The sequence below is a fragment of the Eschrichtius robustus genome, chromosome 3, assembly GCF_028021215.1.
Source record: "Eschrichtius robustus isolate mEscRob2 chromosome 3, mEscRob2.pri, whole genome shotgun sequence".
Taxonomy (NCBI): Eukaryota; Metazoa; Chordata; class Mammalia; order Artiodactyla; family Eschrichtiidae; genus Eschrichtius; species Eschrichtius robustus.
The window spans coordinates 153906891-153922503 of NC_090826.1; the positions used below are offsets into that span (position 1 = coordinate 153906891).

A 15613-nucleotide genomic window follows, 5' to 3' on the forward strand; every position below is an offset into this window, starting at 1 on the left:
CAACCGCCTGTACGCGGAAATGTCCAGCCTCCAAAATGGGCTTTTGTGCAATTGACAAATAGGAGGGCGGGGTGCAGGGCGAGTTTTGTTCCTTCTGTGACTGAGAGTTCCCAGATATCCACTTATAGCTCACGGTGGCATTTCTAAAGCAGGATGGCCCTTCTTTTGGTGGGAAAACTGGGTCTCAGCTCAGGAGGAAGCAGGTGGTATCTTCGGCTGCCTGATGGCAGGGCAGGAGCCAGCGAGGGCGTGCAGCGGTCCTTCCCCTCCGTGACTCACTGAGGCTGTGGGCGTGGAGCGGCCCCAGCGTGACTGTCCCCTCCTGCTTCTGGCTTCCTCCTGAGAGCCCACGAGTCTCTGATGAATGCCCACTGAGCAGTCACGCCCTTCACTGGACTGTGAGTAGTAGCTGAAGTGGGCGGCCGAGTGAGTCATCCCTCCCTGTGACTCAGAAAATATTTTCCGATCTGACCTCTGCTGGTGTGAGTCCTGCCTAATCTGAGCTCAGGTGGAAGGCAGGTTAACCCTTTGATGACTTTCCGTGGGTGAAGTAGCCTCTTTAAAGAGGAAGGGATCACCAGAAAAGCCTGGTATTCCTTACGTACGTGGCTGTTAGCTTTCGTACTTTGGTCCCTAACATCCAAATGCCGCCTGTATGCTCTGTTCCTGGTGGGACGAGCCAGAGGCAGCCTGCCCTTTGGATATTCACTAGGCAGGAGGAGGCAGAGCTGCAGGGGACCCGCCCCCAGTCTACCTCTAGGAGCTGCGTCCTTTTTTCCTTAATTAAATTAAACTTTTTATTTTGAGATGATCATAGATTCTTGCACAGCCGTCAGAAATAAGTCGGACACATCCCACGTTCTCTTTACTCAGTTTCTCCCGATGGTGACATCTTACAAAGCTACGCACTGATGTAATGATTTCATTGGCATTGGTACAATCAAGATACAGAGTGTTTGGTGTCCCTTTTGAATTCGGGGACCTGTAGGGTGCGACTGGCTGTGTCTGTGCATCCCTGGGTCCCGGGCCCGGCGCACGTCTCCCAGGAAACCCCTCTCCTCCCTCTTTCTTTCTGCCGTGTCCTCGTCTCGTGGTCCTGGCACTCTTCCCCAGTGCGTGCGCCTTGTCTCCCTGGCTGTGGGATGACAGTCCTGTTTCCTTCCTCCCACTCAGGGTGCTGCCTGGAGGCCTCTTTGGCATCTTCTCTGTCCCTTCAAGCTGTCCCTGCTGTTCCCACCAGCCGGGTCTCCTGCCGAGGCTGTTCACAGAGGACGCGCCGCGTGTCTGTCCGCGGTCCTCCGCAGCTCATGCGTGGCTCTGTAGTGCCTCCCTCACCGCCCGCCTTTCTCTTCCTTCCCGGACTCTCTCTCCCCACCCACGGCCGCTGTCGCGGTGCCTAGCCCGGGGCTCTGTTCCTCGGCGCCCCCGTGTGGGACCGGGCCCTCTTCCTGTCCATGGCGCCTGGCAGGGCTGCCGAGTCACAGGTTCCCGTGAGCTGCAGTTGGGAGGTCGGAGGCTGTGTGCTTCACTGAGTATTGAACTTGAACTTGGATGACGATGCCTCCTCATCTCTGAGGGGCTTCCGTTTGAATCCCCTCAGTTAGTCATGGGGTGTGCGGCCGATGCCCGGAAAGCACGTCAGACTCACACCAGGTGCACAGGCAGCCGGTGTGTGAGAGAGGTTACCTCTGAGAACGCTGGTCCTTTGAAAACCTGACGCGTCTTTTCCCGGGTGGGGAAGGGGTTTTGCAGGCTGTGTGCTGGGGGGCGGGGGGCCGCCACGGGGTGGTGCCCATGGGGATGGCGGGAGTCGTGGAGCTCGGGGCGGGGAGCTCTCGGGAAGGATTTGCATGTCGCGTGGTGGTGGTGGCTCACGTTTCCCCTGGTGTGCAGGTGGCTCCCTGGCGTCTGCTCTGTGCTCACCCTGCGCGCTGAGTGAGGCTCCCACCGGGGAGCAGGTGCTGGGGCCGTAGGACACCCTGGGCCCACACCTGGTCTGGGACAGACACCAGGTGAAGGGGCGGGACAAGGGGAGGAGGAGCCGCGCTGAGTCTTGTGGGTTTTGTGTCTTTTTAAATAACAGCTTTGTTGAGATCGCATTCACACACCACAGAACTCACCCATATGAAGTGTACAATTTAATGGCCTTTACTATATTCACAGAGCTGTGCAGCCATCACCTCTGTCTAATTCCAGAACATTCTATCAGCGCAAAGGGCCCGCAGTGCCCTGCCCCAGTCCCTGACACTAGGAACCCCCTCTCTGTGTCTGTGGATCTGCCTGTTCTGGACGTTTCCCATCAATGGAATCACACACTGTGTGTCCTTCTGTGTCTGGCTTCTCTCACTGAGCATCGTGTTCTCAGGGTCCGTCCACGTTGTTGTGCGTGGCAGGGCTTCACCCCTTTGCGTGGCTGAGTGATGCTCCCGTGTGTGTGGCCCAGGTCGTGGGGTCTTGAGGCCCCTGGAGAGGCGTTCGTTTGGCTTGGTCCTGGGGTGGGGTGATGCCAGTTGCACTGATACGGTGCTAACAGGACCCCTTGCTGGAGTGGGAGACAGCTGGAAGGCTGAGGGTGCGGCTCACCTTGGCCTTTGAGACCGCGGGGTGGAGGCCGTGCTGCCGCTTGTCGCTCGGGGAGCACCGGGAGAGTCCTTCTCCAGCTGTGCCCCCTTGGAAGGGCCTCCTCCGTCCCTGGGCTTTCCCTCCCTTCCCTTCCCGGCCTCGGACTCGGCCTCAGGCCGGACTGCTCTGTGGCAGTAAAGTATTTTCTTTGGTGAGGGCGAGAAAAGTTCTGGTGGTGAACTTTTGGTCGTCGTGTTCCCCCGTCCCACTGGGGTCACTCCACGACGGCCCCTCCACGCGGACCCCAGCGTCAGGCGCTCAGCACTTGCAGCGGCTCCTTGGGTGGCTGGGCGGCCTGGGCTGTTACAGGTGGGCTAGTTTGGATTGAAGCAACAGAAATGGTCTTGTCACCCCTGGAGCCCCCGTGGCGCCCCGTCCTCCTGTGGACACACCCATGCCCGTCCTGCAGAAGGACGGCTGCCCGGACAGCAGGATGTCCCGGCCGGTCCTGGCTCTGCGCAGACTGGCTTCCGTGAGCTGCGGACCCAGGCGTGGAGCTCAGGGTCAGGGGCAGGTCTGGAAACGCTCCCGCAGGTGTGGCGCTAGGTGAGGTGGCACACGAGCCACGTGCGTGCCCTCCTGGGAGCCACGTGATGAGTCAAAAGGAGGAGGCGAGGTACGTTTTCATAGCATTGTATGTAAGCGAGTTTTCAACGTGCCATTTAAAGAATTACTGAAGGGCACTTTTACTTTGTGTGTGTGCGTGCGCACGCTCTGTCTTAGAAATCTGCATGCATCTTGTGCTCACAGCACATGTCACTGGAGTGGGCCAGCGCACAACATTGCCCCTTGTCCAGGTGGCCAGGGGCCGCTGTGGGCACAGTGAGGCTCTAGACCCCTCTCCCTCGTGGGGGCTCCTTCCTTGGACCCTGGTCATCGGGGCCCCTGTGTGCACAGCGGGTCCCACCCGCCCGGGTCAGGGCCACGGGCCCACCGTGTCCTGCACCGTGTCCATGCCCTGGGAGCCACGGTCCCGCTCCCTCTTCTCTCTTCCTCCTCTAGCTGGACTTTGGCCTCATGGAGTCCCGTCAGCCCCTTCCTGTTTTCCCATGTTGACGGTTCCTTGCAGTGCCGGTCTCGCGGGCAGGGTTTTGCGACGCGGCTCGGTCCCGAGACCAGCCTGGTTTGTCGCCTGGCCCTGCGGGGAGAGGGCCGGGTCGGCGGTGGGAGGAGAGCCTCCTTCCTGGCTCTCTCCTTTGCATCGCTTTACCAGGCGGTTCCCATCCTTGGCCTGGCTTGTTCTCCGGTACGGTCCTGGAGCCAGGCAGCACCCCCTTGCTGGGGGCCTGCGGACGTCTGGGGCTGACTGTGGATGAGACCCGTGTGATGCTCCACAGCTAGTCTCTCTGCCACCCCCGCCCCTGTGTGAGATGCACTCATTTTCAAGTGAAAACCTGTTCGCTTCTTGAATACTCAGGCCCACCGCAGGCGCTGGCCCTCTCCCTCCCCCTTCACCCCCTGCTCCCTCTCCCTGGTGAGTGGGTGCTCCCCAGCGGGGCCGCAGGCTGAGAGGTGAGGCTGAGCGCCTTCGCTGGGCCTCGGGGCCCTCTGCTCACCCGCCTGGCTTTCCTCCCAGATGGAGAGCCTTCTGTGGATTTTCCACTCTTCCAGCCAGATCTCTGCTCTCAAAGCCCTGCCACTGGGAGAGGCAGAGAGACACCCGGCAGACCTCCTGCCGTGTTCCATCTCCCCTGCCTTTGACCCTTCCCGCTGTGCTTCTCCACTTTGGGAAACAGTGCGTGCATCCCACCCTGGCCGCTCTGTCCCACTTGCCTTGGTCCCCACCCTAGGGCTCCGGAGGTGTGCAGAGCAGCGGGGAAGAAGACAGCGACTCCCAGCCCGCAGGCCATGTCCCCTGCAGCCTGCTGGGGAGTGAGGACTGTGGACAGAGGCCCAGGGTGCTCCCCCTCGGCACCTCCTGGGCACTCGTGCCCTCAGCAGATGGTGATAGAGAGTGTGGTCCCTGCTTGCTTCAGGCCGCTGGTTCTCTGAGCGGGGCCCCTGGGCCAGCAGCTTCCCCACCAGCTGGAACTGCTTAGGAATGCGGGTTCCTGGGACCCAGACCTGCTGACTCTGAAAGTTTGCGGGTGGGCCCCAGAACTCCACTCTGACCAGGGATTCTGATGCTTGTCCCGGTGTGATGCCCCTGCCTCGGAGGCCCCCTGGGTCCCGGCGTCTTCCTGCTGCAAGCGGGAAGAGGAGGACGTAGTCCACGTCTTGTCTCCTTCCTAGTCTCTGCCCCCTGCCTCTCGCCGGGTCCTCCAGGGACGATGTCTCCAGATGTCGTGCCCCTGTCACCGTGAACCAGCCTGCGTGCTCAGGGGTTGGCCATGCCCTGGCAGTGAGCACCCAGGAGGCCTCCTGTCCAGGCTCCTCACGCCGGGCGCAGGGCCTGCGGGGACGAGCGGGGGCAGAGCCAGACCTGCGGGCGTCCAGGTGGAGTTCCTGTTCCCACACCTGTCCTCACGTTCAAGGAGGAGGCAGGGGCCTGCCGAGTGGGACAGCCAGACTCCCCCGCCCCGTGGGGAGGGGAGAGGGCGGACGGGACGGGCTTGGTGGCGGCTCAGGCCTGATGACAGCCTCCGGCTTCCGCACACGGTGCTTTTTCAGGTGGGAACGGTTGTGCTTATTGCGGTTGTTTTCCCAGGATCCCGGAGTGAGGCCGCCGGCTCTGTGGTGAGCAGCATTCCACTAAGCCTGTGCGCGGCTTCCTGCGGAGGCTCTGACGTCGTTAGTGAGAAGAGCCTGGGTGAGTCACTGACTCAGCAAGCAGCCAGCAGCAGGCCAGGGCTGTGGCTGGGACGGGGAGGCCGGGCGTCCCGTGCAGCGAGCCCAGGGCTGGCCTCAAACCCCGGAGTTCCAGGGTTCCCCCGGGGGAGGAGGTGCGGGTGCTCCTAAGCGCGGGCTTCCTCAGGGCTGTTGTCAGTTGGACCTCTCTGCGTCGGCTTCTGGCGTCGCTCTGTTCTGAAGGCCTGTGAAGCAGAAGAAGAGGCCACAGCCGAAAATCTGTGAGAGCTTCTGAATCATCGATGGTGATCAGGGCATCTTAAATCATACGACTCAGGACGGTCGCTGGAAGCTGGCCAGTCCCTAAAGCAGCATCCTTAGATCGTAGGAGGCACGTCGTAAACTGTTTCCTTCCTTTCGTTCTGGTTGTAAAGCTTGGGAAAGCTTGAGTTCATCTCATCACAGATGAGACCACGTTCCAGGCCCCTGTCTTCCCATGTCAGCGTGATGCAGCCTGAGACGCGGTGGCTCAGCCAGGGCTGCGGCCCGCGTGCCGTGAGGGCCCCTGCCGCTCCTGCAGGAGGAGCATCTCTGGGGCGCGTCCAGCCTCCTGGGGGCGCCGAGGGAGGGAGCGCAGCCCGAGCCGGCACGGGCCTGCCACGCGGCGCATGCTCAGGCACACGCGCGTGCTCACGGGGTCCTTTCAGAGCGCGCACGCTGTTTTGTAACTCCACAGTGGTGACCGGAATGAGACTCTCCTGGGTACTGTCACGTCCTCCTGTGGCTCTAAGACTTGTTCTTACAGGCCGTGCTCGCAGGGTAGTGTATTGGCCTAAATGCAGACATGAATTTAGCAGCTTGAGACGACGCACACTGATGACCTCCCATGGTTTCTGAGGGCAGGGATTAAGAGCAGGCAGGCCAGGGGATTCCGGCCGAGGGTCCCTCAGGAGGCTGCAGTAGGGGCTTCAGCCGGGGCTGCCCCATCCGAAGGCCGGACCGGGTGGGATGCCTGGCTTCCAGGAGGCCCCTCCCGTGGCTCCTCTGCACGTGGGCCCCCGCAGGGCTGCTGAGGCTCCTCAGTGCACGGGGACCGGCTCCCCTCAGGAGGAGTGTGAAGGAGGAGAGCGTTCGTGGAAAGTTCTAGACCCTCCTCCTCATCCTGTGACTACCTCAGCACCTTGTACACTGTGCTGTGTGCATTCGTCTCTGAGCAGACCCTGCGGGACAGCGTGGCGTCTTCTCTGCTTTCAGTGGGTACAGGAGCCCAGGGAATTCTGGGCTGCCAGGACTGTCTGTCTGGAATCACTGAATGTTGTGGACCAGGAACAGAGTCTGTCGGCCACGTGAGTGTCTTAGATGCTCAGTATTTTCCTGCTGAGGTGGAGGTGCTTTTAACAATACCTCGCATTTCCTCCTGTAGATTTTGTTGTTGTTTTTTGTTTGTTTGTTTTTGCCATGTCATGCAGCTCGTGGGTTCTTAGTTCCCCAACCAGGGATTGAACCTGGGCCCTCGGCAGTGAAAGCTCAGAGTCCTAACCACTGGACCGCCAGGGAAGTCCCTGTTGTTGTTGTTGTTGTTGTTGTTGATAGCTGTTTTGAGGTGTAATTCCCATACTCTTCACCTAATCCACCTAAAGCGTGCCGTTCCCTGCTTTGTAGTGTATTCATTGAGTGCAGTCGTCACTACTACCAATTTTAGAACATTCCATCACCCCGAGAGGAAACCCCATCCCCATTAGCATCCCTCCTATCCCCCTCCCCAGCCCCTGACAACCAGGAGCCCACTCATCTCTGTGCACTTGCCTGTTCTGGACGTTTCCCATCAGTGGAATCACACCCTGTGTGTCCTTGTCCGTCTGGCTTCTCTCACTGAACATCGTGTTCTCAGGGTCCATCCACGTTGTAGCGAGGGTCAGTGCTTCACTCTTTTTCATGGATGGATAATATTTCAGTGTGTGGAGGGACACATTTGTTTATTCGTTCATCTGTTGATGGACATTTGGGTGGTTTCCACCTTTTGGCGGTTGTGAATCACGCCTCTGTGAACATTAATATTCGGGTTTTTGGTGTGGGTTTTTTTTGGCTGCGTTGGGTCTTTGTTGCTACACGCAGGCTTTCTCTAGTTGTGGTGAGTGGGGTCTAGTTTTTGTTGCAGTGCGCGGGCTTCTCATTGCGGTGGCTTCTCTTGTTGCGGAGCACAGGCTCTAGGCACGCGGGCTTCAGTAGTTGCAGCACGTGGGCTCTGTAGTTGTGGCGCATGGGCTTCATTGCTCTGCGGCATGTGGGATCTTCCCAGACTAGGACTTGAACCTGTGTCCCCTGCATTGGCAGGCGGATTCTTAACCACTGCGCCACCAGGGAAGCCCAATATTCAGGGTTTTGTGTGGACGAATAGTCTCATTTCTCTTGGGCAGACACCCAGAAGAGGAATTACTGGGTCATTTGCTAACTGTTTAACTTTGAGGAGCTGCCAGAGTGTTTTCCAAACCCAGCTGTCCTCACTGTTTTCTGCCCTTTGCCAGGAGGCCTTGGGGCCGATTGTTCCCATCAGAGGTTCTTCCCCAGGGTTTCTGGGTCAGCAGTGGTGCTGATGCTGCGGGTCGGTTCCCCCGTGTCAGGAACCACTGGTCTGCAGGGCTGTCCTGTGCTGGACCACGCCTGCTCCATCTCCCACCCCCGGCCTTGTCTAAGCAATATGAGTTCAATGGATATTTACTACTCCGTCCTTGGTAAGTTGGAGGATATTATTAAGAACGATAGAAGATTGTTTTCTTCCTTTGTCTTAAAAAATAAGATTCTGGGCAAAAGGTCACATATCGTAATTCTATTTACAAACGTCCAGAACGGGCAAATCCACAGAAACAGAGAGTGGATTAGTGTTGTCAGGGGCTGGGGAGGGGATTGGGGCGCGTCTGATAATGCGGTGATGGGATGTTCTGGAACTAGATAGAGGTGATGGTTGCCCAGCTCTGAATGTATTAAAACCCACTGAACTGTATACTTGAAGCAGGGGCCCATTCTGTGTGAATTATATCTCAGTAGGGCTGCTGTTGCAAAGATGAGACTTAGGACACAAAGGGTGTTTCCGGAGTTGTTTGACCTGTTAGGACCGCTGCGCCAGGGCGGGGGGACCCTGTCCTGGGACCCTCCGGGCATCCGTGTCCTGGCCCGTAGGGGCTCTGCCCACATTGCCGTCCTCCACTGTGAAGCGTGGAAATGGTGGCCTGGTCTGAGAGGGGCAGTCGCTGTCCCGGGGCAGGGCTGGCAGCTCTGGGCCTGACCATCTCACCTCCGGCTTCAGCCCTTGCTCTTCGTGGCCCCTCCTCTCGCTGTGCGTCCTCTTTGAGGCCCCTCCTCACCGCGATAGGAACCTTCACCGGCGGGGCGGAGGTGCAGTCTGGAGTTACAGACTGTCCACACGATGCGTCGTCCTCACTTGGTTTCTGCGGGGTCTTGGGTTAGCTGGCCGCCAAGACCCCGGCGAAAGGCCGGAGCGAACTCCGACGTGCTCCTCTGGGAAAGCGGCGAGGCCAGCCCGCCGGGCGCAGTGAGGCCAGGAGAGCGCCGCTGTGGCCAGGAGGGAGAATAGCTGCTCACCCACTCCCGATGGTTGCAGGAGTGGTGTTTCTCCATTTTATAGATGGAAACCGAGGCCTGCGGTGGTTCAGGGACTCAGAGGCAGGCCTGTGGCTTCCAGGCTGCAGGCGTGCCCGGGGAAGTCCTGGGGAAGAAGAGTCAGGGGCTTTGAGTCCATCCCGGTCCCTTCCCCGCAGCCCGCTGGGCGGCAGGGCGCTGCAGGAACAGGCGCTCCCGGAGCCAGCGTGTCCCACGTGGCAGGACATGGCCCCAGCGCTGGGGGTGGAGCTCTCTGGTGGGTCCCGCGGGTCGGGAAATGAGGCGGGGAGTCCCGGGGGCTGCAGCACCCGCCTCCTCTGGTAGCCCTAATCACCGGAGCGGGGAGGGACGGCTCTGAACCCTGTCCCGTTGTCTTTCAGGACAAACCCCACGATGCTGCTCACGAAATCAGCGAGACCATCCGGTAAGTGTGGCGCCTGCTGGGGTGGGGCCTCGGGGTGGGCCAGTCCTGAGTTCCCAGCAGCCCCCCAGCCGTGCGCTCCCCCATTCCTCAGTGCTGATCCGTGTCAGCATCGTCAGAATCGAGGAGGCTTGGGAAGCGGGGCTGTGGGTCAGGGGGTCAAGTCCTCTGAGTGTGACCCAGGACAGGTCTTGGTGCTTCGTGAGCTGGCTTCCTGTGGAAGAGGCTGGAAATCCTGAGTGGCCAGCTTCCCGAGGGACCCCTCCCCTCTCCCCTCATCACCTTGCTTTACTCTTCTCCCGTGGGGTTTGGTGTGACCTTTGGGTTTGGGCCGCTCTTCCCTCTGTGAGCCTGCCCCGTGCTGTGCAGAGGAGGCCGGGTCCCGGGAGGCTGACCCAGGTGAGATCTGGGAGGAGGGCCGCCTGCTGTGTTCTAGTGGGCTGTCTCCTCACGTGGGACCTGAGGGTCTATGACGGCCTCCAGAGTGCCCTCGGGGGCCCATGCGTGGAATCCTGCAACCAACCGCTCTTGGCTTTAGAATGTTCCACGTGTGTGACTGTGGCCCTGGCATCTCGCTGCATTGAGCCTTAAAATCCTTAGCTGTGTAGCCACTGCCTGGGCCACACGCCATTACATCTGCTTGAATCTGGGGCGACCGGGCTGGCAGCAGTACAAAAGGCTGTTTGGTACATAGGGGTGGTACTCCCCCCTCTCCGTCCTGTCCTTCCTTCGGGAGGCGAGCATTTATCAGTTTCTTCTGTATTGTTTCAGGTTATATGTATGTATATATTACTGTAGTATATTAGTATAAAATCTATCTTAGGGTTCTCCAGAGAAACAGACCCAGTGACGTCTGTGTATATGAGATTAATTTAAGCAACTGAGTCACACGACTTCAGGCTGGCGAGTCTGAAATATGCAGGACAGGCCAAGAGAGGCAGACCCAGGGAAGAGTTGATGTTGTAGCTCAAGTCTAAAGGCAGTCTGGAGGCAGAATTTTATGTATACACATACAGATGAATTCCGTATAATATAGTACAGAGGGGTTCTGTGTAGTTCACCCAACTTTCTCCAATGGTGACGTCTCACATAACTGTAACAGCAAAACCAGAAAATGGACATCGGCATAATCTACAGACTTTATTCACTGTGCATGTATAGTCATGTGTATGCACACATGCATTCTTGTAACCTCCACCTCAAACAAGACGTAGATCGGTTTCATCACCACAATATTTTTATCCCTCTTAAATACATAAATACAGATATCCTGGAGTTGGCAAGTGTTGTGAACTTAGGGAAGTAGTGTACTAAGGTGTTCATCAGAGAAGAGCTGGTGTCCAGTTTAGGTTGTCATCATCACTTCCTGATGTGAATCCCAAATTACTACTTTGGTTTTTTTTTAGTATTAACAAATTCCTGACATGAGGTGGATCTTTGACTTACGTAGCATCACTAGATGACCTCTAGTGCGCAGACATGCGCCGGGCCAGCTTCTGGGCCTCTCTTTGTTTTGAGGGTGGTGGGACATCAACACCAGACTGAAGGTTGCCCAGATCTCCCCCAAACCCAGATTACCCCCCAACGCCTGTTTTTAACCACATCAAATATATTTATTTAATACTTTGACTCATGCTTTTGGTTTTGATCTTCTTTTGAAAGATTGTTTTTCTCTTTTTCCCTTCTCTTCACATAGGAGGAAAAGAGACGTAGAGTTACATCCAGAGAACGGTAAGAATAATAAAGCTTTTTGTTCTGTGCAATATGTAATCTTGATGACTGAAATTACTTTTCTGATATCTTTTAAAAAGAAGACCTTTATAGTGAGTTGCCAGGGTGACCATAGATAGCTTAAGGATGCTGGGTTTGCAGTCAGGTTATTAACCTTGTGATTCAGATAGAATTGTCTTACAAAGAGTGAATTGGGGGCAACTGGAAGTTATCAGAACTAGATCTAAAGGATGTATTAAATATTAAATGTTGAGGTAATATGTGCCTTTCAGGGCTCCTGAGATGAAGATTGATTTGGTGGGGGGCGGGAGTAGGAAGGAAGACCTTTTGAAAACTGCCTCCACGGGAGGAGTCTGTGAAGGTCATCCTTAGGGTGTGTGATTTTGCTTGACAGAGTTGCTGGACCGCTTCCTGCAGAAGAACCAGGAAGAGTAAGACCAGGAACAGACGTGGAAGAAGAAGAAGGAGATGATAAAGTAAAGCCTGGTCACCTCCAGGTTTGTCACTTCCACCTTAATCTCAGAACCCATTTGGTTCTAGGAAGGGGGGTCAGGGTGTGGGGAGCGTGTAGGAAGAGAATGACTTTCACTAATGATCAAAATGACCTTGGATTTAACTAAAATGCTCTTCAAACTCATTTTTCTGCTGGTTCCCTATGTGGAAGGTGTGTTATGTGGCTCTGGTGATAGTAAATCAGCGGTAGGCCTGGAAGTCAGCTGGACCTCTGCTACTTGATCAGTCAGTCACAAAGCTTCAGTCTGTCCCCTCTCCTACTTGCGTCTCCTGCCCATGAGGTCTTCGTGAAGGTCTCATTTTCAAACACATGAGGTGCTAAAGTGCTCTAGTATCGTCCAGGTATAAAGTTGCATTCTTAACTGAGATCAGACCAGTTCTTTCCCCAGACCTCCAGCTCCTTTGTAAAATCAGTTTCAGGTTCTATGAAATACAGATGTACCCACTGAACCCCCATGGGAGGGGGTAGGAGAAGGGATTAGGGATCTGATACTGCAAGCTTTACCATTAGACAGCACTGCCCCATATGACAAAGGGCTGACATTGGTCGGGCACAGGTGGTAGAACAATATCACGTCCCTTTTGGTTTTTTTTTTTTTAAATCATTGTTTTTGTTTTTGTTTTTTTTATTAATTTATTTCTTTATTTTCGGCTGTGTTGGGTCTTCGTTTCTGTGCGAGGGCTTTCTCTAGTTGCGGCAAGCGGGGGCCACTCTTCATCGCAGTGCGCGGGCCTCTCACTATCACGGCCTCTCTTGTTGCAGAGCACAGGCTCCAGATGCGCAGGCTCAGTAGTTGTGGCTCACGGGCCTAGTTGTTCCGCGGCATGTGGGATCTTCCCAGACCAGGGCTCGAACCCGTGTCCCCTGCATTGGCAGGCAGATTCTCAACCACTGCGCCACCTGGGAAGCCCCCTTTTGGTTTTATTAAGACGTTGATTAGAAGTTTCAGCTCAGCAGAGGGGCAGCACCCTGGGCAGGCACTGGGCCTCCACCATCTATGGATCCTCTCCTCCAGCACCCAGGCTAGGTACTCAGTTACCAGCACCCCAAAGGGCAAGAACTGAGCTCTGCCAGGCTAGCCTTCCCAGAGGGCAAGTGTAAGCAGCACAGCCAGGAATGGGAGCAACAGGCTTTGCTGGGTTGTCCAGAAGGAGGGCGATGTCTGGCTTGGCACGGCTGGAGTCAGCGCTAGCCTCCCCTCGGACACGTGCACTGGGCCCCCTGGTCTCAGGCTCACACAGGCCTCCAAAGCCCTTCCCTCAGGATGATGCTCAGACCCTCCACCCAGCCCACCTTCCCGCCCCAAACACCAGCAGGTCAAGCACCACTCAGAGAAGGGGGCCTTTAAAGGGCTTTAGAAAATCTTAGAATCCGGTTATGGCAGCTACTGTGTCTCACTTGTAGCTGAGAGCTCTGCTCCCAGAGCACAGGATGGCCGAGGGGGGCGAGATGGGAGGGTCTCGCTGTGACCCCGAGGCACTGCTGGCCTTTTCAGCCACATGCCTGCCTTCCTTGGAAATACATTTCATTAACAGCCAAAGGGAACACCCTGAGAAACAGGAGGAATTATTGGTTCGTTTCAATCCTTAGCAACAGGGAGTTTTCACCACCGTGTATTTCGTCTGCTCTCTGCAATGCGCTGGAACTTTCCTTTGGGCTAAATGTGCCTCAGCTGTCCACGGCACCCTACACACTTGGTGACTCCACCTGACCCGGGAGTGCCCTGGGCCCCAGGGACAGGGTCCCTCCTTCCTGACCACCCCCTCGTGGGAGTGCTGAGGCCAGTCAGCCCCCAGCTCTGGGGGCTCAGGGTCCCCTCGGAAGTGACTGCGAGTCAAGCTCCCCACCGACCCCCTCCCCCCAGGTCTCCCTCCAGCCAGGGACGCTTCGTGCGCGGTGCCGGTCGCCCCTCCTCAGGGGGGAGGAGACCCGGGCCGACTCCGCTCCACTGACCTGCCGCTGCCCATCCGGGACGTGGCCGAACAGCCGGTGGGTGTCGGGGAAGCCCTGAGGGCGAGCGCCCTCCCGCACCCTCACGACTCGGTGCTGCTCTGGGTGGAGCCCGCGGCCCAGGGGGCAAGAGGTGCGATGGGGGTGGGAAGGAGACGGGGCCATGGGAAGCCCATGCCGGGCCAGGGCGCAGAGGCAGGAGGCGGCGAGGGGGCCCGGCCCAGCTGCGAAGCCCGTGCCTCCACCCCGCCCAGGCCCGAGCGGCCCTCAGACCTCCCTGCTGGCCCCTGGGCTCGGGGTGGGTGACGGGTGCGCTGAAGAAGCCGTCCCGCTCGAGCCGTCCGGAGAGGCCGGCCCAGGGTTTGTGCCTGTTCCCGGCATGGGGCGAGCACCGGGGCCTGAGGGTGTGGAGCCATCTGGCCGCAGGTCACAGGCTTTGCCTGTCGGAAAGGAGGGCTGCGATGGGGCTGTGCCGACGGAAGGGGAGGGTGGAGCCGCCGATAGTCCCCGTTTGCCAGGCAGAACTTCATCGTGGACCCTGTTCTCAGCAGCCGTGCGCAGCAGGGACACCCAGGCCTGGTGAGTCTGCGCCCCACCCAGGGCCGCTGGGTTCCTGAGCAGCAGCCCGGCATCTCCTGCTGAGAAACCCCAGAGACTGTGCTCCGTCCCCCAAGCCCACCGCAGCGCTGCAGAGCCCAAGGGGACTGGGGCTTCACCCCAAACTTGAGGAAGCCACACCTGGGGGCCGCGGCACAAGCGCGGGGCCCACCATCCCCGCAGGAGCAGACCCCGCGGAGGGTCTATGTTTTGGAAGTAAATTTAGAGTAACAAGTTTTAAACACAGAATCTTAGAGCTGGGAAAATCCTTTGTGTCATTCATGTAGCTACATAAGATTTTTTTTTTAATGAGAGGATGGATTTCCTTGAGCAAGAGTGAATTTCCAGGAATGGGTCCCTGGATACCAAGGACTGTTTTGGGGAAGAAAGACGAATCTATTCTGTGAACGCCTTATAGAACTTATTCTATATTGTAGTTCTGTCTGGAAACACATGTACCGTTGATCTTTGTAGCAGCCCTTAACATCCTCAAGAGAAGCTCTCATTTCCCCATTAGTACTTGTTATAGACGGAATATTTGGGTCCCCCCAGCATTCACATGTTGACACCCTACCTCCAATGTGATGGTATTAGAAGGTGGGTCTTTTGGGATTTGATGAGGTCATCGGGATGGAGCCCTCATGATGAGATTCTTCCCCTTGTGAGAGTCATGAGAGAGCTGGCTTTTTCTCTCTGCTCTCTGCCCTGTGAGGACACAATGAGAAGTGGACGGTCTGCAACCCAGAAAAGAATCCTCACCAGAAGGTGATGATCCCGGCACCTAGATCTAGATCTCAGACTTCCAGCCTCCAGAACTGAGAAATACATTCTTGTTGTTGTTTACAAGCCCACACCCCGCCCCGTTTATGGTACTTTGTGACAGCAGCCCAAACTGACTTAGCACTCTTTTCTTCAAGTAAATGAAAGAATTTGTGGAGCCCATCCATTTTATGATACAATTTCCCAAATAACCAAGATTCTCTCTATGCACTCTGATTTGTCAACTTTTTTATTTATCAAAATTGTTATAAAAAAAGTTTCCATATTTTTTCCTAATAAATTGTTTCCAATCCATGTTGTCACTATAATGGTTCTATGATATTAATAATTTGAGCCCTAATACCCTGCTTAAAATAATCATTTATTTGTCTTATGAATAAGTTCAGGGTTCAAATGCAAAAGTTTCAAAGGATATACTGTGTAAAACATCTATGTCACCCCTCTGAAGGAAAGAAGGAGGGAAGAAAGGAAGGAAGGAAGGAAAAAACATTGAATTTGCCCTCAGTTTAGCTGCCACTTCCTAAGGGAAGCCCTTTCCAACTCCAGACCCCCAGGCATCACAAATAAGCTCTCATGGGACACTGTCCATACTGTTGCACGTCATGTTTCCTGAAAAGCTGATTCTGAGACAAGGACAGACTTTCGGGAAGTTT

General features: G+C 56.4%; 1 protein-coding gene across 1 annotated transcript in view; it reads left to right on the top strand.

Moving 5' to 3' along the window:
* LOC137760737 (DNA (cytosine-5)-methyltransferase 1-like) overlaps positions 1–14828 on the top strand; it is a 19121-nt gene extending 4293 nt beyond the window's left edge. The window contains exons 3-6 of the mRNA XM_068537640.1: positions 9348–9391; positions 11085–11119; positions 11514–11616; positions 14106–14828. Of these exons, the coding sequence (XP_068393741.1) occupies positions 9348–9391; positions 11085–11119; positions 11514–11616; positions 14106–14225 (302 nt within the window). The 3' untranslated portion in view covers positions 14226–14828. The remainder of the gene's footprint in view (positions 1–9347; positions 9392–11084; positions 11120–11513; positions 11617–14105) is intronic.
* The last annotated feature ends 785 nt before the right edge of the window (positions 14829–15613 follow it).